This window comes from Tympanuchus pallidicinctus, unplaced genomic scaffold (genome assembly GCF_026119805.1).
Source record: "Tympanuchus pallidicinctus isolate F22 unplaced genomic scaffold, pur_lepc_1.0 scaffold6, whole genome shotgun sequence".
NCBI lineage: Eukaryota > Metazoa > Chordata > Aves > Galliformes > Phasianidae > Tympanuchus > Tympanuchus pallidicinctus.
In genome coordinates, this window is record NW_026294780.1 from 22,450,773 (window position 1) to 22,475,004 (window position 24,232).

Sequence of the window (24,232 nt, forward strand, 5' to 3'; positions counted from 1 at the left end):
CCAGTTAAACAGCTGTAGGGAAGTTATCCATTATGTGGTTGTTTTTGTGAACTCATCACATCTGACTTCATTAACAGAAATTTGTTATTTACTCCTTTCAAGAAGTTGTCTCTTTCTTTAGAAACTTCCTTTCTTATTCTATCGGATCCCGTTAAGAGAGTTGCAGGCATGTCAGGATGTCTGTAAGGAGGAAAGTACGGCCATTCACACTGTGTAGGGTATGCTTTATATATTCCTCTTTACATGTCACTTACAGGAGTAAAGGAGTTGGTTTCTGTGCAGGTCTAGCACAAGAGGGCAGCATGATCTGTTTTATCCCAGCATAGCATTGCTAGAGCTTGTTAGAAGGCTGGCAAAATTTATGTTACAGTTTTAGAGATGGCATTTGAGGAACGGATTTTCAACCTCTACACTGAACAGAAGTTGTTCTGTTTAGTTATCCTCATTATCTGCAAGTGTAATATTTTCTCTTAATCTTTTACAGAGTAAACTTTTTCGCTATGTAACACTGAGTTCAGGAACCTAGTGGACAAAAGTCAGATAACACTGTGGAGTTTTGGTCCAGTCAGTGAGGTTTTCAGCCATTATTCCTTACATTTCTTTCTCAAAATGTATGAAATGTTTTAAAACAAGCATGATAGAAAGTGAAGTAAAAGAGACTCGAACCTCAGCTGCAATGACTGTTGAATTGGCTGTTCCCTCTTTTAAAATTAGTTTCTTATTGATAATGTAGGAGATTCTGGCTTTGACAAGCTTTAGGATTTGATTCGAGATTACTTGCTTAGCTTGTAAAAAAAAAATTGTTCTTTCCTGGGATTTGGGAACAGAGATTTCTTTAGAGAAGGAATGCTAATGTATAACTGCATCACTTTCAGTAATGGTAGTTTTAGTGGAGATTGTGTGCAATTTTGAACTGCATTGAGTTTAGGAAGCTGAAACCTGCTGCTGCTGTGCTGATGGGTGCTACAAGAATGAATGAGTGATATGCATGAATTTGTTCAGATAAAATAGAAATCTCTTCCCCCTCCTCTGTCTAAAATTCAAATTGAACGAGAACCATTACAGAGACGCATTTGAAAGTGAAGCTCTTTTTTTCTTTTTTCTTTTTTTTCCCTGTTTTTTTAAATTTGTCTCTCCAGACCATTGATTCTGATGGTTCATGCAGTGAGGAAAAATATTTCGGCAGGTATTACAGCATTCTGGTCTGCCTATAGACAGAAGATAATGAATTGTGTGATTTGTCCTTTACCTGTTAAATTAGCAGCTTTCCCACTTCCTGCCCTCAAATGCTTCACGGAAGCTGCATTGATCCCTTTTGGTTGCTTACTCAAACTTCAAGGTTTGACCAAGGTTATGTTCTTCTGTCGTGGCTTCCAGAAACGATGTGCCAAACTGATAGCTAAGAGCAGCGTATAAAGCAAACTCCAACTATTAAAAGATAAAAATGTGAAAGAAAGCTGATTTTATAATGAAGAGTTTGTTTTTCTTTAAGGCATAAGGATTTTAATTATGGTGTTCATAAATCATGTGTTGAAACATCTATAATTTGACAGAGAAAGTTTCTTTATAGGATTAAAAGCTTGTTCGTCAGTGCACAAGTGTCTATCTGCATTTTATCTGACAGAAGCGTCAAATGGGCCGTGTTTAAAGTATTTAAGCTGTATAATATTTGCAACAAATACGATATTTCAGCAGTTTGAAAATTACAATGCTGATAATGAGGTTGTTAAATTATAGTTCTATCAGTTGGATAGTGAAACTGCTTTAGTTAGTGTACATTAATGTATGCGTGTTCACACAAGTGATTCTGCTGAACGAGTAACATGTTTGAACAAGAAATACTGGTCCTATACCCTGTGATTTATAGTAGGTGGTGTTTTGGCATATCATCCAGTTAACAAGGCAAAGCTTCATGTTAAAATATTTCGTTTGTAGTCTCATTCATCTCTGATATAAATATTCAGTAGTGATGCCAGAAAATGTATTGTATTCCTATTTGATTCAGTGATTCAATTGCTTTCTTTTTTTCTGAAACAAGATCTATGGTATCTTTCTGATGCAGTTTTCAGATATTTCCTTGTGGTCAAGATGAATTCTGAGGGATTGTGTAAAAGTATGCTAGATGTCTTGACAGCTTCCATGTTCTCTCAAGCTAATACAAAAAGAAAAATGTTGTCCTTAGAGTAGCAAAGGCTTTGTTTGCGACTCTCTTTGCCAAGCTCCAAAACGGGTTCACATGTGCATAGGTTTGTTAGTTTATGTTGAAAAGAAGTCCCTACGGGACAGGCTCTTGTTGTAAAATAAAAATGCAGCTTCTCTTCCGTGTTGGTAATCACTTGCATTTGTTGGTGGTGAGATGACAACACAATATGTCCCATCAATCACCAAGATTCTTAACAGCCACACAGGGTTGTAAATATTATGTTTGGGTGTTTTAGTGGAACAGCTCGTCACTGAAGTAGGTGTGGTAATTAAAACCTGTTAGGTTGCTACATTTGTTCACCGAAAAAAACTTTAATGTTTTTTCATGTAACAATGGTACTGTGTACTTTAAACCTTATCAGGGCGTGATTAATAAATGATATTTTGTGGGAGTTGCTCATTTACTGCTAGCATTATCATGGCTTTTGTTAAGAGTTTAAATAGCTTTATACTTCCATGTATTTTATCGCTATTATGATTCTGTCAGGAGCCTTATAAAGTTGATTACTGTAGGAGTAGTCTTTAAAGTTAGTAAATAGCACTCTGGAGTCATGTTTACATTTATTATCTATTAGTGTAACCCAATTCAACTCTATCCTATTTTTCTCTACAGTAATAACTGAATGAAACTTGGCTGTAAACTGATGAGACAAGCCCATTACGTATTTGGTTCACCAAATCAGTGCTCACCCTATTTATCCTCCATATGTGAGATAAAATGAAAAGGTTTACAGAAAACTGTTTGTAGGAGGGTATGGTGCATTATTTAAGAAGAAAACAGTGGGAAGCTGGTACCGATGGCTGCTTCCAAATGGAAACTCCTGCGTTCCTGGCACAAGATTTGTCATGCCTTTACAGGGATTTTCTATCTCCTTGCATTAAAATCCCCTGGTGGGGAAAACGACCTGCTGCGAAACTCATTTCTGACCATATGCTGACCTGCCCAGATACTGCAGTTCTGGTTTTTCATTTGCTAAAGCAACCACAAATCAAGCTACTCTCTCTCCACCTCAGCCAAAGGAAAAGGAAGCACAGTGGAGGTGATGAAGATAAACCTAATTAAAAGTGTTGGGTTTCGAAGACTGAACAGAAGTTGTTCAGAAACATGGCAAAAAAAATTTTAGTCTCACATAGATATCAGCCTGATTTTGACAAGAGTTATTACAAGTAGGAGGGAATTGGTTGAAGGGAAAGCTGCAGTGAAAAGATTTGTGGGGGATAAAAGAAGGCTTCGCTGAGGTGGTGTTGCAAATCACCTTTTGGAGATAACGTGAAGGATGAAGATTTCTTGGTTTTGATAATAACTAGATTAAGAATATATACTTTTTGCCATTGTGTGCTTAAAATATTGCTGGACGTTGCCTTGATTGTTGTGAGCCACGAGAACTGGAGGCACCGCATGGTTAGGGCCTTCTCTTTTGTTGAGTCACACAATCACTGAACTGCAGGGATTGGAAGGGACCTCTAGAGATCACAGAGTCCAACCCTCTGCTAACGTGGGTTCCCTACAGCAGGTAACACAGGTAGGCGTCCAGACAGGTCTTGAGTATCTCCATGGAAGAAGGCTCCAATCCTTTCTGGGCAGCCTGTTCCAGTGCTGTTACTCTTGACAGTGAAGAAGTTCTTCCTTGTTTATAGATACCAGTTGTGGGTGGGAGATGAGCATTTTTGAGAAATGAAGTTCTCAAAAACCTACTTTCACTCTGCCTTGGAATAAGGTAGAAGAATTTCCGAAAGAACTACTTTGTGAGCAGTAGGGCAGAGATGGCAGACGGCCAGGTGGTGGTGAGAATGTGTGCGTGGAGCGTGGGAAGGAAGGCCCCATCTCCTCACTCACTGGTTTAGGAAGGGTTTGGAAGGCAGGAGTCCAGCATCCCAGGAGAAAGCCCTGTACATCAAAGCGCTGGCTTTTCTTGATTCTTTCCCGTTCTTTAACTTCTTATTGTCATTTCTTATGGACATACAGACCACTGTGGTGCTTGCAGACCGTTTTCCTTTTTTTATTTTTTATCAGAATGGCTGTTAACTGAAAGAAAACAAAGACTATTAGAGTGCAAACTCATTTCATTAGCTCTGTTCTTCTGTTTTGTAATGCGCAGAAATCGCTCTCCCAGATGATCTTAGGTAATTTGCACTGCAGCATCTGGGTGAATTAATTATTCTTTTTTTTCAGATTGCCAGCATCTTGCAGATTATGCAACAAGTGAAGATTAGTTTGTGCCTGTGGTGATCTTAGAGAGTACTTGGAAACAAAGGGCACTTCTTGATCCAAAATTAAAATTTTAATGTAGAAAAGAATGGATGTTGTATGTGAATCTGCCTGTTCTGGCAATCCAAAGTGAAAACTGAATGATAGAAATCTAAAAGTAGGCAAGTGGAGTCTCTGCATTTTGGAGGTATTGTCTCAAGCTCTGCTTTACTGTCCTGTTCAGTTTAAAAAGTGCAAATTTAGTAGTCAGAATTAATTACTTATCTGTTTGTGAATAATACGAGATATTGCTTGCTTTCTGTCTTCCCCAGGTATTCTTTTTCTAGGAATCAGTTTGGGTAGATAAGTTGTCAGTATTTTTTGTTACATATACAGATGAAGACATAGAGAGGAGCTTCTTCAAGTTTTGACTTCTGGTTATTTAATGCAAAATAATGCTTTGTTTGGGAGAGGCAGTATTATGGCAAGCTGTATGTGTTGACAGCTACCAGTCTTAAGGCAACTTTACGAATTATTTTATAATACTATCAAGTATATGAAAAACTTGTTTGGTAGTGTTTTTGATTTATTAGCTACTGGACAATAGTGCTATAATGAATTTTGTAATGGATATTAATTACTGCTTATGACAGTACCTGCTGTGGGGTAGGTTCCATGAATTTGGTTACTGTTCATTCTTAGTGTTCTTTTTATTAATGTTCATTATTTGGGCTCCTGTTGAACATTTTCTGAGGTGATTCTGACATGCAACTTTAGTTGACTTAGTGTTTGTTTTCTGCTTGAGCAGAACATTTAGTTGTGGTGGGCCCTAGCAAGAGATTGTGGAATGAGGAGATTTCTGAAATGCGTGAAGAAGCTGAGGCTGTTTTGGCTACTTTTCAACTGAACAATAGGTAGGAGAATGTACTCAAAGAGCCAGAGCACATAGCAAGCTGAGTGGTATATTGGAGAAAGATGGCAAGACTTCATTCTCAGTTGTTTGGTTCAGGGTAGAATGAATTGTATGCTTGTGTTTTTGTTTTCCTTTTGGTCTTTTCACTGCTGTAGAAGACTTGTAAATGACTGCTGACCTGATGTTCTTACAGATATGCTTTCCCTCATCCATCTTCACTTCGCCAGTTGAAAAATGTTATTGAGGTCAACAATACACCTCAAGCTTGAAATTTTATAGCAAGCTACTCATATTATATTTAAGATATTTGAACTCAGGGGAAGTTGTTAAAACTTCCTGCAAGATCGTGCTTCCGCCAGCATGTTCCTTGACTGTTTTCACCCCCTGTATACCTGAATTTATCCTCTATTTTCTGTGTCTGGGAATGCTACTTTTCCATCTCTCCTAACCTCTTTAAACTGTATTCTGCATGTATCTCGCTTTCTTCCACGCATTAATCTTCACTACCCTGTGTTAATGTTGAGATGCAGAACACAGAATAATCTGACAGCGCATGGAAAAAAGAGAAGGTGATAATTTGGAATATGAGCATTATTGTTGGCTGTTGTAAGATACAAAAGATGAAGGATAGATGGCCTAACATTTCTCTTTCTCAGTTTTCTTTTTATCAGATATGATGAGATTGTATGTGTGTGGTAAACCTGTTTTTTTCTCAATGAAGTTATTGTCTATTTAAGATGCAAATGATGCAATGTAGAATATTGCTAATTTGTGCGTAGGCAAAAAAAAAAAAAAAAGCAACACCCTACTGCTTTGTGGTAAGCTTCCCTTCATCAAAAATACATGCTCCCATTTCCTTGCATGTATTCATTTCTCAGAATAGTCTCACATTCATCAGTTTGCACATTCACAGCCCAAAACAGATTCAGTTCAATCTAAATTTTCAAAGTTTCCTACATCTGTTTTTAAGATGTTGTAACTAATTTCTCATACAGGAATACTGTTCCCACCCCATTCTTTCTAAGACATGACCAGAGGACAGTAAGTAATGTGATACTGGGGGCGTTTACTCAGTTCTGTGTTGTTTTTATTTCTTTTGTTTTAATATGAAAATTTAAAGCTGTAAACTTTAAACCGTCTCATTCATCTCTTCTTCTAGTGCACTTATATTTATAATGTCGTGCTGTTCTTAGCAGAGAAGGTGGTGAGGTCTGTCTTCTCTTAGAATGTTAAATGTTTTGTACAGTTATCATTTCATTACATGGGATAATGAACACTTTCAGAAGAGTCATGGTTCTCTGTCTCTAGCTGTGTTTGTTTTCTTTCCCTCTTGTTGAAGTGGGGTATGTCCTTCATGCTGGGCAACTTAGAGAAGAACTTATATTTCTGTTATAACCTGTAAATGTGAGTAAATTTTCGCAGTGCCTAAAGAGGTAGGAGCCTAACTTTCAGTTTGCAAAAGGAGAGACTGAAAGCAAAGTTAAGTTCCAGGGTTCCTGTGCCCATTCAGATCACATTTGTTGTATGCTATTGGTTGAGCTGTTAAGTATAAAGTAGAAAATGTGTTTGTCCAAATAACGTTTTCCCTTGAATAATGGAAATCAGAGTTTCAAGTAGTAAGATAATAAAACTTCTTCAAATCCCTAAATTCTTCTGTTTTCTAATAATTTAAGATTCCAGATTGAAGATTATATGCAGTGAGAAATGATGAGATAAACAAGGGTTTTGATGAAGGTTAACATTAGTCTAGGTATGTGACAGAGATTCAGGCTCTTCCAGGGTGTCATAGCACAAAATTTAGACTTCTGCTCTAAATCTTATGGTAAGGGAACTGAATTTCCTGTACATTACAGTATGAGAGTTCAGGGTCTGTCTTACTCATAGCTGTTCTTTATGAAGAAATAAAATTTGTTCATAGTTGTCTTGTGTGCTTAAGGATGAATATCATACAATCTTCAGCATTCAAATTTATTGTTAAATTTAAGGAAAATTAATGAATAATAATTTTAATGTGTGTGTGTAATACGTATGTTATCCCCGATGCTAATATAATGCTGCTTTCCTTCCTCCCTTCCTTCATTCTCCAGTCTCCTTTCTCCGGTCTCACTAACCACACAAAGGGAAACAGCCACTGTTAGCCTGCTGAATATTTCTGGTATTTCCTAAATAAAAAAAATGATTTAAGGGAAAGTCAAAAGTGGGTATTGCTGGTCAGCTGATGTTCCTCTACTGTTGGAGAAAAAAGTATACGGTGCTCTCACAGGACAAAAGATATCTGCAGAAACCTCTACAAGCTGGAAGTACTAGAATTGTGCAGTGGTTTTAGCTTTAGAAGGTGATTTTAGCTTTGGAAGAGTCATCTTTTTCTACTGAACTAATATTATAGAAGGAATATTTTCTTCCCAATATTTTCAACAGAAGACTAGGTATAATTTTCTGGAATAGTTCTGATATTTACAAATCGAAGCACTTCCAGAATGAAACAAACCTTGAGAGAAAAAAACAAACAAAAAGCCTTGGGGTTTTTGTAAAGCTGACAGGTTTTAATATTCCAAATAGCGATGATGATCTTTCTTCATAATTAAGTTAGGACTGTTTGTTTAGTATTGAATTCAAAGCCACTCATTAGATGCTGCTTGTGTTTGAAAACAACAACAAAATCTTAAAAAAAAATAAAAAATAAAAAATCCTAACTTTCTTTTTTTTTATTTAAGGAAGAATAAACTCTGATGCAGCAGAAGTGGCCTTCTGCTTGAAAGTTAACTGTGGGAAAAAAAACAGGTTTCCATTATTTTTTTCCCATGTTAGCCTCACAATAAAGAATAATATATACTTACAAGAGACACACATTCTGTGAAATGCAAAATCCAGAGTCTGAAATGGATCTCAGATGTTTTCAGTTTAAAATCCAGTCCTGTAAGGACAGATTAGCTTGTTAATACCTTTGCACTCTGCTTAAGCTTTTTGTAGTTCTGCACTGCAAGGCGTTCAGATGCCTATTGACTACTCTTTATTGATTGTAAAGTAGGCATGAAGATGTTCTGAACAGGAATCTTATCTATTTCTTTTTCAATAAATATACAGGGGAACAAGCTAGTATCACATTTCTTTAAGAAACAAGGAAGTGTGTTCATTCTTTGATTCTATGAGGAGAAGATGCAAGAATATTATACTAACTAGTGATCTTCAGTGCTAGAATAGAATTTGCTAACTTCTTTGGATCGTGTCTAAGTTACTGCAAAATAAATATGGCTTTCAGCATAGGAAAAAAAGACTTAAAAGGCTCTTCAGATTCCCTTACTGTGTACAGCTTATTTGTCATACTTGTTTTTCATCTAATCTTTAAAAGATTGGAAGTTCTTTGTAATGGAGCTTGACCAGTGGACTAGACAAACAAACGCTGTTTGATCTAAGAAGTGTGATGGGTAAAATATTTGCTCCCTAGACCAAATCAGCCTATATTTCTATTTCTTCTGTAATACCAAAAGCAATTCAGAGAGGAAACAGAGCAAAGCAAAGAAGGCAGTTTAATTACTGAATTCTAGACTATCCTCAAAGGCTCTCATACTGAGATCTAATTCAGTTTTCCGATTTTCTGTTGATTCTTCCAAATGCTTCAGACTTACTTAAACAAAAGCCTCTTTCTTCACAATTGTCAAATTTCATTGAATCTCAAGTCTTGGTGATAGAGCTTAATTGTCAGCAAAATAAGTCTTGGTTTCTGTAAATTGTTTGATCCTCAATTGGTTTAGAAGTGACAATATACTTTCTTTTACAGGGTTTAGACGTTGTTTCCATGTGGCATATGGAGCAAAGTTGGACCAACTAAAGAAATCATTTCAATTGTTTTACATCAGGAAGGCTTATACAAAGAGCTTAGTCTCAGATCCTTTAAAGTTCAAGCATCTGCCACTAGGGGCAAAAATTATTTTCCTGTAGGCATTCATCTTTTATTGTAGATTTACTGTGCTGCTTCACTTTGTTGATAATCTAATTTAAACCTCTGAGATGAGTCATACTTCTCAATGGGATTCAAATTCAGTTTGAATTCTCTGATGTCAGAACGTTTCAGTTCTTCTGGGATCTCTTTTCTGAACCAAATGGTCATTTTGGGGTCTGAAAGCACGGAGGAGAGAGAATATGACCGATGCAAGCTGTAGCATGTTATTAATTTTATTCTACAGCATATCTGAGGTCATGTTTTCAGTACTAATTTGGGTTTTTAGTTCAGGTAATTCACAGTGTCTTGATATAATTTAGGTACACGTCCTTCCTGGGTGGTGCGTTGTGGACAGACCTCTGCAGGTTTGAGGGTGGTGCCCTGCTGAAGTGAAGAGTCTTTTGTAAGGGGGAATAGACCTCAGCACATGGATCGTGTGCTGTATCAGAGACTTAGGTTTCACAAAACCGTAATTTTCTGCACTAACTGTGACAGTGACTAACGATGACAGTTTTGCAGAAAAAATCCTGAAAGTATACAAAACCTCAATGTCAGGAAGTTTCCCTGGATTTTCTTTGAAAAAATGCAGAATATTGAAAATTGAAAAATAATATATAATGCTGTTGTCCAGAAGGTCCTAAAGGATTCTGGAATGATCCAAACGCTAAAAATTCTTTGTAATCTTTGATGAAAACATGACCACTGTATGGTTGGCCGCTAGGAACTTCAGAAATTGAATTTTCATATTTGGAATGTGAATTGCTCTTTAAGGACTTCTTCTCTGGAGTCAGTCAAGGACAAAATAGACATTCTGAAAGCTAAGAGGCGTTGTAAATACGATTCAGCTATGACGAAAAATGTATTGGATGCTGTTCATATGCATTCTAAAATTAAGCTACGTTTTGAGAACTATTAGAGTCAATATTTATTCTCTAAATATTACAATTAAATATCTATAGTGCTATCGTTTAGTAATTAATGCTTTGTAATATTAATGGTGGTTGGGATATTGACACAATCTTGCCTTCTGTCGTAGGTTTTTTTGTTGTTAGTTACGCTTCTGCTTCGTATTTTTAAGGTACCCACAAACTGATCCAGGATCAAGTTTTCTGGTTATGCAGTTATTGGTTATGCAGCTATGTGAAGAGGAAAAGGAATCAAAGAGATTTTTCTGTAATTTAACTTTATTATATGTATGTTTTTCCATTATAATTCAGCTTTATCAGAGATATTTGTCAATGCCATATTAAATTCAGAATAACAGCTTCTCCCCTAGGATTAGATTATGATCAGTAACTGTTAGTAAAATCTGTGGTATTTATTCCAAAATACAACTTTAAGTTACATGAGGGAATTTTATGGTGTTGTATAGATTAGATATAAACAGCTGAAAGGTAAGTATGTTTATTTTAGTTAATGCTCTTTTAGTTCACAGAATCACAGAATCACCAAGGTTGGAAAAGACCTTCAAGATCATCCAGTCCAACCATCTGCCTGTCACCAATAGTACTCACTAAACCATGTCCCTCAACACAACATCCAGCCTTTCCTTGAACACCCCCAGGCTCGGTGACTCCACCACCTCCCTGGGCAGTCCATTCCAGTGCCTGACCACCCTTTCTGAGAAGTAATACTTCCTCATGTCCAGCCTGAATCTCCCCTGGCACGGTTTGAAGCCATTCCCTCTGGTCTTATCACTAATGACACGAGAGAAGAGGCCAACCCCCAGCTCACTACAACCTCCCTTCAGGTAGCTTTATAGAGCAATAAGGTCTCCTCTGAGCCTCCTCTTCTCCAGACTGAACAATCCTATCTCCTTCAGCCTGTGCTCCAGACTCCTCATCAGCTTTGTTGCTCTTCTCTGAACCCACTCCAAGGCCTCAGTGTCTTCCTTGCAGTGAGGGGTCCAGTTCCTTGCAATTCTGAAACTTCCTTTCATTGTAATGGATCTGATAGAGTTTCAGCAGGTACGGTTCTGATTTAAAACAAACAGCAATAAAAAAACCCTCTTTATTATGAAAATTGTTGGAGAAACAAAATGAATACATAAATAAGTGAGAAGTGAACTGTTTAGACCCAAAGACAAACGTGTTTGTTTTGAAGAAAGAAGGTAGATTTTGCTGAGATGAGAGTTCTTCTACCTAAAATCTTAATCAGCCTTGTGAAAGCTGAATATCATGTGTGAATGAAATTGGAGGAACTCATTGGAGTATATTCTAAAAGCACAGCTTTAGACATAACCAGCCCCTACAGTTTTGCAGTTAGTGGAGTGAGATACGCTTCTTTAAGAACAGTTGAATGCAAGAGGTAACTCAAATCCTCTGCACTGTTCTCTAAAGGCATCTCTGAACTGATTGCAACTCTTGCCTCATCTGTCTATGTATAACCTTCTGAGTAGTCAGTATATATCAACTGATTTATAGCTGTGTAGTATCTTATGAATGTATTTTGCAATCTTACTTTGGGTGACAATAGCATTGTGGCTTTCACAGTTTTAATTTGGGAACTGTTTCACAACCTGATATCTCATTTGCTCTAAGGATTTATCATGTTTTTCAGTGTAAAACATCCTTCCTGTTCCTTGTATGACTCACGTTGCTGTTGCAGTTTCCTTATCTGGCTGGTTTTGTCACATTGCATTTCCAAAACAGTAATTCAGGCACTGTTTTGCTTAAAGTGTTGTGGCCACCTTTGGTTCACTTTCCCATTTGTTTGTCCCAGTTGAGTCAATGTCATGAGGTCCAGGTTGGGTTATTTTCTTCAGCTGTTTCTTTGACCAAGTCTTCCCTCTCCACTATCTCAGTATATCTTACCCATCCACGTTTCTTTGCCTTTATCTGGCTTCACCAGGCTTCATGCCTGTGTTGTGCTTGGGTTGGTGTTCTCTTCTAAAGTATGCTTGTTTATGTCCAACAACTTATCGTGCTGTGGTGAGGAGAAATAGAAGAATAAATGTTGAGGAAAGGTAGAGAAGAGGAAAGTCAGAGAACAGATGTACATTAAATGAAACAGAAGTTGAAGGAAAGTGAGCATGCAAACAGTCAAATCTGCACAGGATGAAAATTCAAATCAATACGTGCAAAAGTCTCACAGTATCCAAATGTGCCAGATTTGGCAGCTTCTGTGACTTACTACCAGCTAGTCTTTTGACAAGGCTGTCTTGCAGCTCCTCCCCAGGGCCAGATGGAGAGAAGGCTCATTCTTTATCTTACAGCCCCAGTGTATTTTGAGGAGCCTACCAGGAGGTGTAGAAAGATTGTGGCTTCATTTAAGCATTAGCCCGGTGCTCCTGCAAAGCTTTTACTATTTCTGCACCTGGTAACTGCAGCTGTTTGCACATTCCTGTGTGTCTTCCACCCTCTATCATCATTTTTGTCTGCTTATCTTTCATGCTTACATCTTTGTAACTTCCTGCTCCCCGTGCAGCAGAGTTCATCCATGAGCTGGCTCTCCTTCATCTTAAAATAATCTCTCAAGATATACCAGTATCACTGTAACCACAGTATATCTATAAACGGAGACTAGTTAAAGGTACGAGTAGGGAAACTAATTCATTCCCTCATTCCTTTGTTTTCCCATATTTAAAAGAAAATAAAAAGGTGCACATCTTGTCTTGCAACTTTATGTTCCAGCTTACTGCTGCATCTTCCCTTGCCTCTTTGTTCCTTTTACAGCCAATTGTGTTGGTTTCCCTTCACTGACACAACAAACTCTTGAGGGAAGGGCATGCCACTGGCTGTGCGGTTGTCCAGCCTAGTGGCTTTGACTCCCACTTCAGATACATTAATCCTCTTTTGGGAGTTTCTGTCATGCAAATAACAAATGATAACATTCTCAGAAGTCCACTGTTACAGACTACACTCTTCTGCTTTTGCCTGTTTATTTATTTAGGTGTTCCTGCTGCTGGACAGCTGTAAATCAGAGTTTCACATTAAAGTCTATCTTTGAATTGAACAAAGACAAAATAGATTGTAAATTCACTTGTATTCACTTTTGCTTGAATGACTGTTCAAAGAAGTCATCTTTTTTCCTTGATGTGAGTGAAATTCTTTGCTTACAGAAAAGTGAAGAAAAGTTGCTGTTAGTGTATGCTGGTTTGCTGTTCTTAGTTTGTTTCTTATTATTTAAAAGGCATGAAATTGAGTGTTTTGGGGCCTTACTAGATCCTTTATTAGTTTTAAGCAATGCAACTGTAAACAGGTTTTTTAATTATTCAAGCAGTGGATTTAAGTAAAATACTCCCAACATTCAGTTGTCAGGAAATCTACGAGAAGGAGCACAAGGTGTACATTTATATGAACATTAAAGTTTATTTGATTAATATACCACTGGTGCTTTAGCATAGTCATCACTTGTAGCTACTTGCTTCTAGTATAATTTTTTTTTTTTTTTTCCAGGTGAAGCTTTCTAATAGTTGCCCAGTAGAGGAGGTACAGTAAAGTTATATACCATGCAATGCAATTTTTCACAATTCTCAGCATTTAATTATTAAAATTACTTTTTAAAAAATGTAATGAATCTAATATACGGAAGAGAAGAGGTCATATTTTGCTTTTTTCTTATTTGAATGTATATTATAACCCACATTTCCATTCCAGTGTTGTTAATTATAGTTTAGGCTGTAAAGAAGTTTACACTGATTTTTTTCCGCCGGAAGCTGATGGCCCAAAGAAATGCATTGCCAGACTATATCTAGATTCCTTTGGACAGCATTCTTGCTTGAAGAAAATTGTTAGGATGTGGTTGTTGCCTTCAGCTCTTCTGAGACAAAAGATTTTTGGTTGCTTCTGAGGCCAGATTTGCAAGGGGAATTTGATGCCAATCACAAAACTGAAGAGGAGGTGAAGTCATCCCTCCTTTTCCCCTACAGCCCAGTCCTCAGGAAAGGATTCATTCCATGCCCCAAATTAGGCAAAAATAAAAAGGGATTTGAATCCAGCTGAAGTCCTTCCCATGCTGATTGCTGTAGCCTTCAGGCAAACACTCATTTGCCTTCTTCCGGTGCCATACTTAACTCACTGATTCATCCAAAGGCAGAACAGCTTTGACGGGAGAGACCAGAGGAGGTTTTGCTCTAAGATGTGGTTTAAAATGTCCTAAATTGAAGCAGAATTTTTAAGTTCATGGAGAAAATGTCCTTTTTGTTGTTTTTTTTTTTTTTTTTTTTTTTTTTAACACACAGAAATTTTTAAAAGCAAATTCTTCAATTGTTTGCACAGCAAACTAAAACACTGTTCTGATTTTTACCTGATGTTATCTGTTGCGATTTCTGTCTAGCCAAACCTGGGTTGTTGCAGTAGCTCTTCTGTGGTTGGAGTTCTTAAAAAGAAATGGTATTTTCATGAAGTGCGTATGTATGGGTGGAATGGTCTTTAGAGGGAATCTTGCCAAACAGTTCCCATTTTCCGGAAGAAACTGAAGCTAAAGAGAAGAAAATGATTGAACCGAAGCAGAAGATGTGTGTTTTCAGTCAGATGAGGTTGTAAAATGGCTCTGCTCTTTGAGCTGCCCGAAGACTTTGTACTCCAAAATGGGTGGATTAGATAGAGGCTAGAAGTCTTGTCATAGCTTTCACAGTAGTCTATATGGAATTACCTTCCATGGCTTCAGAAATGGGATTGAACAGGCAAAGTGTGTTCTCTTCAGTATGTAGGAGGTGATCTGATTACATCTGATTGACAAAATATAAGATAATACTTGTCTTTGTGGTCATTGTATCTGCCGCATAGCAATTTCAGATGAGAATTTAAGGAGGGAGAAGCTTTATATTCATTGTCTTGGTTATTGATGTCTTTGGCTGGAATGTTGATTTGGCCGTTCTAGCTTCAGTGCCTGGGAAAAGTAAAGAATGGTAAAAAAAAACAAAAAACAAAAAAACAAAAAACCAGTAGATATGAGCATATTTGCAGGAGCTATGTGATATTCTTTTTCTTGAGATTTTTCTGGAATACGGTATCTAAGGCCTACTCTGAAACCAGTTCTGATGACATAAGTAGTATAGAAAAAGCTCCATTTAATGTTAGAAAACCTTACCAAAAATGTGATGTGTTTTTCCCTTTTTGTTTTAATTCTTACACAGGTGCATACTGATGTATGACCACCAGCTCTCTAAGAACAACGTTCCTCATGTTACGTAAAAATATGATCAACAGCAGTCTTCAGATCAGTTTGTCCCGATCGGTAGTGTTTGGTTGAACTCACTTGAAACTCTTCTCCTTGCCTCAAAATAGCAGCAAAACAATTGGGGCATATTTCAATCTTAACTGGTTTTATTGGAGAACAGAGAGCTATACTACACTATATTCTTTAACAACTGGTGTTTGTGGTTTAATGATGTAGCCTGTAAAAATCCAGTGTAAGCCTATATTTCATATATACTCTTTCAGGTTTCTATTACAGTGATGCTTTATAATAAGTGGGAAGATAAAATAGATAACTTTACATCTGTAGTAGAATAAAGTGATGTAAATCAACAGACAATTCCGTAGATAGAAAACAGCTTAACACGTGGTCTTGAATAAATGTCACAAAGTGTTGCCTGTTTTTTTTTTCAGGAGGGGATGGAGGCCAGTGTCAACTCTTGTACTCCCTCTTCTTCTTACAAATACATTTTTTAATTCATTTGGGCTTGTGCATTGTGGTGTTATTTATTTTGCATTACATGGCAGAAATTGTTGTGTTTTTGATAGGATGTTAGAGTAGGTATTTTAGTTTCTATTTGTTTCAGTATGTTTAAGTATGGATTTCATCCACAAAACTCAGGAAAACAAAAAATAGTTCCGAAGTTGGATATTGTTAGAACTTTGAGCAATCTTCATAACAGGTCATGTATGAAAGATTTAGTGTTACAATGAGGCAGGAGGCAATTTGTGCCACATTAGACATCCATTTCCATGGTCATTCTAATTTTGATGTGAAGATGTGGCTCTGTACTTTAGTTAGAGGGTAAAACTCTGCTGTATAGCCAGAAGTTCGTTGTTTCTAATTGACTCAAATGCTTTCTTTCACAGTAAGCTAATAAAGATAAATCTGGGAATGCTAGTGATTGTTATAGGACGTTGTATTACACTGATCAATAATCTTTGAAATTGCTAATTGATATGTTACCCTAGATCTCCTTGTTTTTGTAAAATAAGTTTAAATGTTTCAGTTGTGACCACCTAAGTGCACCAAATGTAGCAACTGAAGTAAAACTATCTTTGAGTCTGTTACAAATTCTGAAGTTATAGCTAATGTGTTTAGATGGTAATGATATATAATATGAAAATGCAGGAAGCATTTGGAAACTTCACATGAGAGCACTTCTAGAATGAAGGTTACAGGGCTTTTTTGTTTTTAATGAAGAATTTACATACGTTTTATCCATTGTATCTTAACTGGGGAGATAGACTTTGATTGGTGATAACTGATAGTGATATTGATGCATCTCTGGCTGTATTGAAAGAGGGAAATTAACTATCCTGTACAATTTAAGAAAGAGACAAGCGGGACTTGCATGGAGCACTGACCTTTTCTGGTTTCCTACAAGCAAGGCAGTTCTAGTCAGTAGGTTGTTGGAGTCCTGAGCTAAACTGATGGATTGTAAAGCTCAAGAAAAAAACTGTGCGCTTGGGATCATTATATTTATGCTAGGTAACAGACATCTCCATCATCAGTAAAAATAGAAATTATGTGCACAGAAGCCTGTTTTTCGTTCTTATCATCATCAATAGTTATCCTTTCGTCTTTAAATCCTACACTTAAAAATGAGATCAAACGCAGCATTCACGTTTTCTTCCCATTTCCCAGCTGTTTTCCTGTTTGACAGCATTTGTGTAAAAAGTCCTTTTCAAGTAGTAAATTAATTTGGATAGAAAGCATCCCACCTGAATTTATTGCATGCTGGCAGTTTAGATAAACGGATATTATGATCTCAGCATATTTTGGCCCTGCACCACCGTGCCTATTTGCAAATGTCTAAGAAAGTGATAATATTCCTGTCAGTTTCAGGCTGCTAAAGAAAAAAAATGGGATAGCATTTCTTATTTATATTTATAGGATGCCTGTAGGGAAGACAGTAATGCTGTATGTGGCAGTTATGTGGATGTGTGGTGCTAAACATATATTAAAAAAAGATAACAGACCTATTGACGTTTCTTTGTAGAAATATGGAAGAAAAGCCAGAGTAGATCAGTAATTGACAGCTATGTAGGAGATGCATTTCCAGATTTCTTTCTGAAGAAATATTTCACAAACTTACAATTCCTTTCAAAGACAGTAATCCATCTTTAATTACTTCGTTGATTTCATAGTTGTATTTTACAAGGTTGATGTAATGTCTGCTTGCTGCCAACATTTGATATGGACAATCCACTTTTGTCACAGCTTTGATCGAATGGAAGGCTGCTTGTAGCCACAGTATTTTTTTCTGTGTGTGTTTGTGTGTGTGTGTGAGTGAAAAGTGAGCATGAGCACAGACTTACCAGTCACAGAATGCCATAGCTTCACAGCACAGTGTACGTGGAGCTGTCGATTTATGCCACTGACAGGGAAAAATTGTTCAGTGTAGCTAAATGGATGTATGTTTAAGCATAGCCAGTTCTGTGCAGTTATTCCTTTTATTTTCACCTTCGAGTATTATGTTATTATGTTATTACATGCTCAGGCAACGTCTGAGCATTATTTTACTGCCACGTGTTTGTAGAAAATTACTTTGGCTTTATAATCTGTAATTTGGACTGTTTAAGTAGATTACTTCTCTCTTTAGGGGAAGTTAACACCTTTACCTGTAGCTCACCTTGTCAAAAACTTCAGTGTGGTCTGTCATGGTGCATTTCCCCAGGACAGTGAATGATGACAGTGCAGTAACACGGTCACCATGCTCGTGCCTACGCTCTGCATCCTCTTTCCAGCAGGACCTGGAGCATACTGTCAGCAGAGTGTGATGTGCAGGGCTTTCTTCTTGCTGATGAAAGCGGGTTGCAGCAAAGTGGAGTTCCTTCAAATTAAAGTTGTCTTAAACCAGGAGAATGTTTCTGTGGCACAACTGCTTGGGGCAAATGTGCAGCTGCACTTAGGGTTGCTTTCATTATTTCTACGTATATGATTAAGTAGCTTACTGAATCAATTCCTAACGGTACAACTTGCTTTCAGACAAGTTTCTACTAGTTTGCAGTGCGGAGTGGGAGATGATGATGTGTAATTTGTTACTTTTTCTTCATGGAGACCAGGTGATGGGGGGAGCATCCATGTCTTCTCTGTTAAAGGGATTTTGAAGACTTTTTCCCCTCGGAATTGCAGTGTTCTTGAATGTGAAAACTATCATTATGCCAGTTGCTACGGAGTTGTTTACATTAAGTAAAGCAGCATTTATTAATAGACTGTGTATTCACTAAAGTGGGAGGTATTTAAAATTGTCTGGATTGAGGATTAGCCTCATTTGTGAGGGTGGAGGAAGAAGTTCTAAGCGTGCACAGCTGTGCAGGCACTCACACATACACAAGAAGGAAAAGCTTTCTGTCCCTAGAAGGAAGGCCCTTCTCCTTAAAACCTGTATTTTCTGAAGAAGCCAGTCAGTGGACTAGAGGAGTAACAAAGTATTTCTGCAATGTGTGGTGAAGCCAGTGGGTAGAAAGAGTGAGCTCTTTGCAAGGCATGTAAAATCTATGTCTGCTTTATTCTGTTACAGAAAAATATTTCAGTGAATGCAGTGGCCAACAAAGGATACTAGAAATGCCAAATACATTTAGAAATAATGTGCAGCAGCTCTTGGAGTCCTTGACCCTTGGAATTTACATTTTGCAATATTGAATGCTATTGGTGGCATTTGGTTGGTCCTGTGGAAGATCCTCATTTCTTATTTAAATATATATATATATATATATAATCCTCTTATTTTCTGGTGTTTACATCACAAGTGTTGATTCAGTTTGGATTATATTTCTTTCATCATAAAGTATGTATAAACATTTTAAGTAGGTGTGGTACGCTGTCAAGTGTTTTCATTATTTGGATGATAGGTTTGAACATCAATTCCAAAGTATCAGTAAGCACCTGCAGAAGCAAAGTGAGTCTGTCACACCTGAACACATTCTGATTCGTGCAATTAAAGCAATCTACAGAGTTTGTAAGTAAAAAGTATCACATTCTGAGGTTAGATGGCTCTTTCATGGAGAACAAAGGAGTTTGATTCTTTCACTTCAAGTTTAGCCTAACTATTGTGTAGTGGAGGACGTTTAATGAATCATTATTTAACTTTGATACTGCCAAGTATTTGACCATTAAATAGTCTCAAATGTGTACATAGCACTTTGGTGACAGACTTTTATTTAACTATGATTAATTGGCTTTGAATAGCTATTTAATTACTAAGGAAAAAAATTTAACAACAGTGTGTTTTCTGATTAAATTACTTAATGTAAAAACAAACATGGAATTGTGGAAAAGAGCACGTTCTCTTCTGCAGCTCACTACTCACACCACACGCTAAGTGGGAGCTTGAGAATGATTAAAGCACCAGATTGCATTTGCAAATTTGGGTGCTGTTGTGACATCAGCATGCTCAGTTCTTGTGTTGTTGTTTTCAAGAGGTTTGTGGGTTTTTTTTCTGTAGCCTTTTCATGAAATTTCAATTGCCTTGCAAATTTTGTATTTAGTATTTCCTTTTTCCTTTTGAAACTTAAACTGAATTTCAGTGACATCAATAAAAGGGGCAAGCATTAGGTGAGCTGGAAGATTTTTGTGAGCTGATTAGGTGTAAGAAATACTGTCTCACAGTATCTGTCTGTGTCACAGAAATGATCACGATGTATGTTGTCTTTCTTAAGTGTTAGGTATTGTATGGTGATGTTGATAGTCTGAATTTGGAAGAGCAGGATGTTAAAAGCTTTGGAGGGGAAATTGCATTTTGTTTTAGTATACCTTGTACAAACCTGGTCCTTCCTGAATAGCAGGTGCAACAGTTTCTTTAGTCTAAAGTGCCATCTCTAAAAGCTAGCTTTGCAAATGCAGGTAGAAACTGTGGTAGTAACTGTAAGCATTTTGAATCCTGACTGAAAATGACTACTGTTATTTTCATATCTGGAAGGTTTTCTCTTGCATGGTTAATAATGCATAACTAAGCCACTGATTTGCTGTGCTTCCCATAAGTAGAGACAGTTGTTTCTCCATACCTTGCAAAATAGACCTCATTTACTTGCAGACATCCTTGTAAATTTAGCAATCGTTCTCAGTGCAACATCATGATGGCTACAGGGCATTTTGTGGATGTTTCCAAAGTATCGCACTTCTGCTTGGAGCTACGCTGCTCTCTGCTATCTGTGCTGGAATTTGCTTGCTTTAGTGGGTTACCGTAGCCGCCTTCTGTGCTGAACACGCTGAATAAAATGCCAGTGCAGTTATATCTTTATGAACAGGATCTGAAATAAATTTTCAGGGCCTGTGTCTTCTCTTACACAGTCAGCAGGGTAATATTACTGAAAACCAGCATCACAAAAATAGAACTATGTTGCTTCCTTTTTGAAGCCATGAAAGTAGTCACTGGAATAACACTGGCATTATGAGAGAAAGAGACCTCGTAGCAAGAAGCAGGGCATTTTTTTAATCTTAATGACTTCAGGTGCTGTTTTCTGGAATTACTATATGCAAACACTAAATAGACCATGGACAACTTTTTTCCAGTAACTTGAAAATTCACAAGCAGTAACATTCTGCTGCCAGAGATTCACCTCAGTACTTATTTGTGAACCAACTGAATCATGTCCCCAGTGTTTAAATTGCTATAATTGTATGAGGTGGACTGTAAAAGGTTCCACTGTTCTCAAGTTACATCTTTTATATACCATTTCTTCTGCTCACTCCTATTTTAGTTCATGTCATTTTACAGAATTACTGTATTTACATTCTAAAGAGGATTAGGCAGATTAAAAGATGTTTTCATGTTTTATTGATAACGTCAGAGTAATTTCCACTTTCCTAGTGGCAGCTTGTAGCTCTGTCAAAACGTAGTCTGTGGAAGCACTGAATGAAATTGTTAAATGTAACAGTGCTTAAAGGCAATTGCCAAAAATACAATTTTGGCAATTAATGAGAAACTTAATTACTCACAGGAACTTGAGTAATTGGTTGTTAGTGGATATGTGGAAGAGAGTGGAAGACCAGAGGAATATTGTGACCGTACTCCTCAAATGGCTTCACCAGGTGTTGCTGTAAAAGAGAACGTTGTCACAACCTCCCCTGGTGTTAAGGATGAATGCAAACATTAGGCACTTCTCATTTGTATCTGTGTTGCTTTCTTATCAGCTAGATAGAGATCTGTATCATGCTTGCAACCTGAAAGTCTTAGTTGCAAAAATGAAACTTCAGGAAATCATTGAGAATGGTCACAGCTTCCAAAAAAATCTGCCCAAACCTAAACTCAACCTCTGCAGAGTTCCTCCTTGAGGAACTTTAATTGGCCTTCCTTCAAATCTAAGGCAGGGAGAAAAAATGAGAACTGAACTCGAGGATCCTGTTGGAAGTGAAGCTACAAAAGAGTTAAATGCTTCTGACAGTCAGTGAGCATTTTGTGCCGGTTTCTCTCCTCTAGCCCTTAAGGACTTGTCCTCACTATCCAAATCAAGCATGAACACAGCACTTTCCTAGGAACAAGTTAGGATATGCTCTTCCACAGGTCAGAGCATGGGGGTGAGGTAGGCACTGCTTGCTTCCTGAGGATGCTGGTAGTGACCCAAGCCATGCCGTATCTGTGGGTAGCCACATAGCAGCTGCAACCAGCAGCTGTGTTAGAGATTCTTTACAGAACAGCTGACAGTCTGTATGAGGCTGACAGTCCTCTGTAACCATGGCACATAAAACTTATTTGTGTTTAAAAGGTGATGGAAGATTGTAAAACTGAATTTGGGCACAGATTCCAGGCTGTGGGATGGGGCCAGGCTGTTGTCAGCACCCCTGATGGTGATTCACAAAGGGGCTGGGTGCTGCTACCTCCCTTTTCTCTGCCCTTTTCTCTGCCCTTTGCTCTGTAATATATAACAAGGTAGCTCAGGATACAAGAGGCAAAGATGGAGAAAGAAAGCCAGTATCTACCTGAGTCCAACCACTGTGCCGTGTTCTTTCTCTCATCTGCTCTCCGGGACAAGCTGCTAAGGAAAGCTTTGCCCAAAGGAATCATTGCACCTCTGTGGATAATGACCAATGAAGTCGTGGATCTTTGGGAAATATCCTGGAATGCAATGTTTAGAGATGTTAAAAAGTCTTATCTCAAGCATGTGTGCAGGGTGTGCATACTCTTCCATGGGCAAAATCCCAATGTAAGGAAGACAAAGGAAAAGGAAACTTGAAAAAGTTTTCGTGGAGTTCCTTCTAATGGATCTGTTCCATCGTGAAATAAGTGAAATCACTAGCTGTCTTTTCTAGTAGAAATATTATGAAATATATTTTGCTGAATCTTGTGCTGCTGTTACCCTTTCTCTGCATGTGCAGTGCACCAAAATAGGATTCATGCTAAGTTGATGTTTGACATAACTGCCTTTGGACTGGAGTACTGCAGAACAAGCTGTTTGCCAACAGAATCTTTGGAGTCCCAGCCCTGAGGAGGATTTTGCATATTGGTTGGTGTGGAACGAAAATTCCTTTCAAAAAGAAATCAATGTTACGCAACAAAATCTGTAATTCTGAGACGGCCATCAACTGAAAAATAGAATGATGGTTGCTACAGAAGTTGCTTCTGTTTATGCCGTTGTCTCTGAATTATGTCTCCAGTGCACTCCGTGGAAATTTAAAACTTAACTACTTTCAGTTTAATGAGCTCCTTTGAAAAGGGAAAAAAAGTCTTTTGTTGCCAATGCAGAGAATGTGTTTGTACCAGTTAGAAGTAATAATTGAATCAAGATATACGTAGATAAAAAAGCAATGTGAATGCATGTATGGGCATTGCACACCCTATAACAGACAGATTCCCATCCTTAGCTTGGTTTCTTTCCTGTAGAGTCGAAATATCAATTAATAGAGAAAGATACTAATCCATTTATGGGTGGCAGTGTTGTGACTTTAATTATTAAAGAGCTATTGCTCTTACTGATTTTTTTCACTCATGTAGAACTTGGGAAAATAGAAGAGTGTAAATGCTTCAGTGACAGCAGATTAAAAATTGTTTTATTCCTTTTAATGAAGAGCAGTGTTGTCAAGGTGTTGAATAAATCTAAACGTAAAGCTGCACAAACAGAAATCTACCTTAAATTTTGTTTGAGAAATGCCTGCTGTTTGGATTCACAAAGGAGGGGTGAGAACAGAAATACTAAAAAGGATCAGTTAGATCAACTGTGATCTATCCAAGACATGCATGCACTAGTGAATTTCACTCAAGGCCAGAAGCAGATTCTGGCTGATGTTACTTGATGAAACTTGTATTAGGGTGCCAGTACTTCAATCCCCTTTATGTGCACAGACTGAATATATAAAGTTTCACCTGTTATGTTCTGTTGAACTATTAGCCTGAACTGCTGGAAAAGAACAACATCAGCTTTGTAGTAAATCTTTTATGTTTGAATAAAAGTGTTTCTTAAAAAGTATTCTCAAAATACATTGCACTGGTTGTAAAAGGTCTTCCATGGTGGTTTCAGAAGGTGTCTTTTTAGATACCAGCTGCTTCTATTTGATTGTTAAGTATAGTTTAAGGTATTTTTATCTTTTAAGGAACATTATTTACCTTTTTTTTTTTTTTTCCTTTTTCTTTTCCAACTCAACTTCTGTAGGAAGAATCTTGAATCGTTTCTCAAAAGATATTGGCCATCTGGACGACTTGCTTCCATTGACATTTTTGGATTTTGTGCAGGTAATTCATTTGCTTCTAAACTGCATTCTGAATTTAGATTCCTGTTGGCTTCAGAGAAAATGAACTGTTTATTACAGATGTAGTTTAGTTTAAGGAAAGTGCTTGTTTGTGAAAGAAAGGTGTGGTTGAAATTCAGTGTGTCAGTAAAAAGCTAACATGAGTAATAACTGGCAGGTA

At 37.4% G+C, this 24,232-nt stretch overlaps 1 protein-coding gene across 6 annotated transcripts in view; it reads left to right on the forward strand.

The window, feature by feature from the left end:
- The window catches only part of ABCC4 (ATP binding cassette subfamily C member 4), a 1,253,378-nt gene that overhangs the window by 61,966 nt on the left and 1,167,180 nt on the right, over positions 1 to 24,232 (forward strand). For all 6 annotated transcript variants that reach the window (XR_008211683.1, XR_008211684.1, XM_052705824.1 and 3 more), the window contains one exon: positions 23,976 to 24,055. Coding sequence is in view for 4 of the 6 variants with exons in the window: in XM_052705824.1 (XP_052561784.1) it covers positions 23,976 to 24,055 (80 nt within the window). In the remaining 2 variants the exon portion in view is untranslated. The remainder of the gene's footprint in view (positions 1 to 23,975; positions 24,056 to 24,232) is intronic.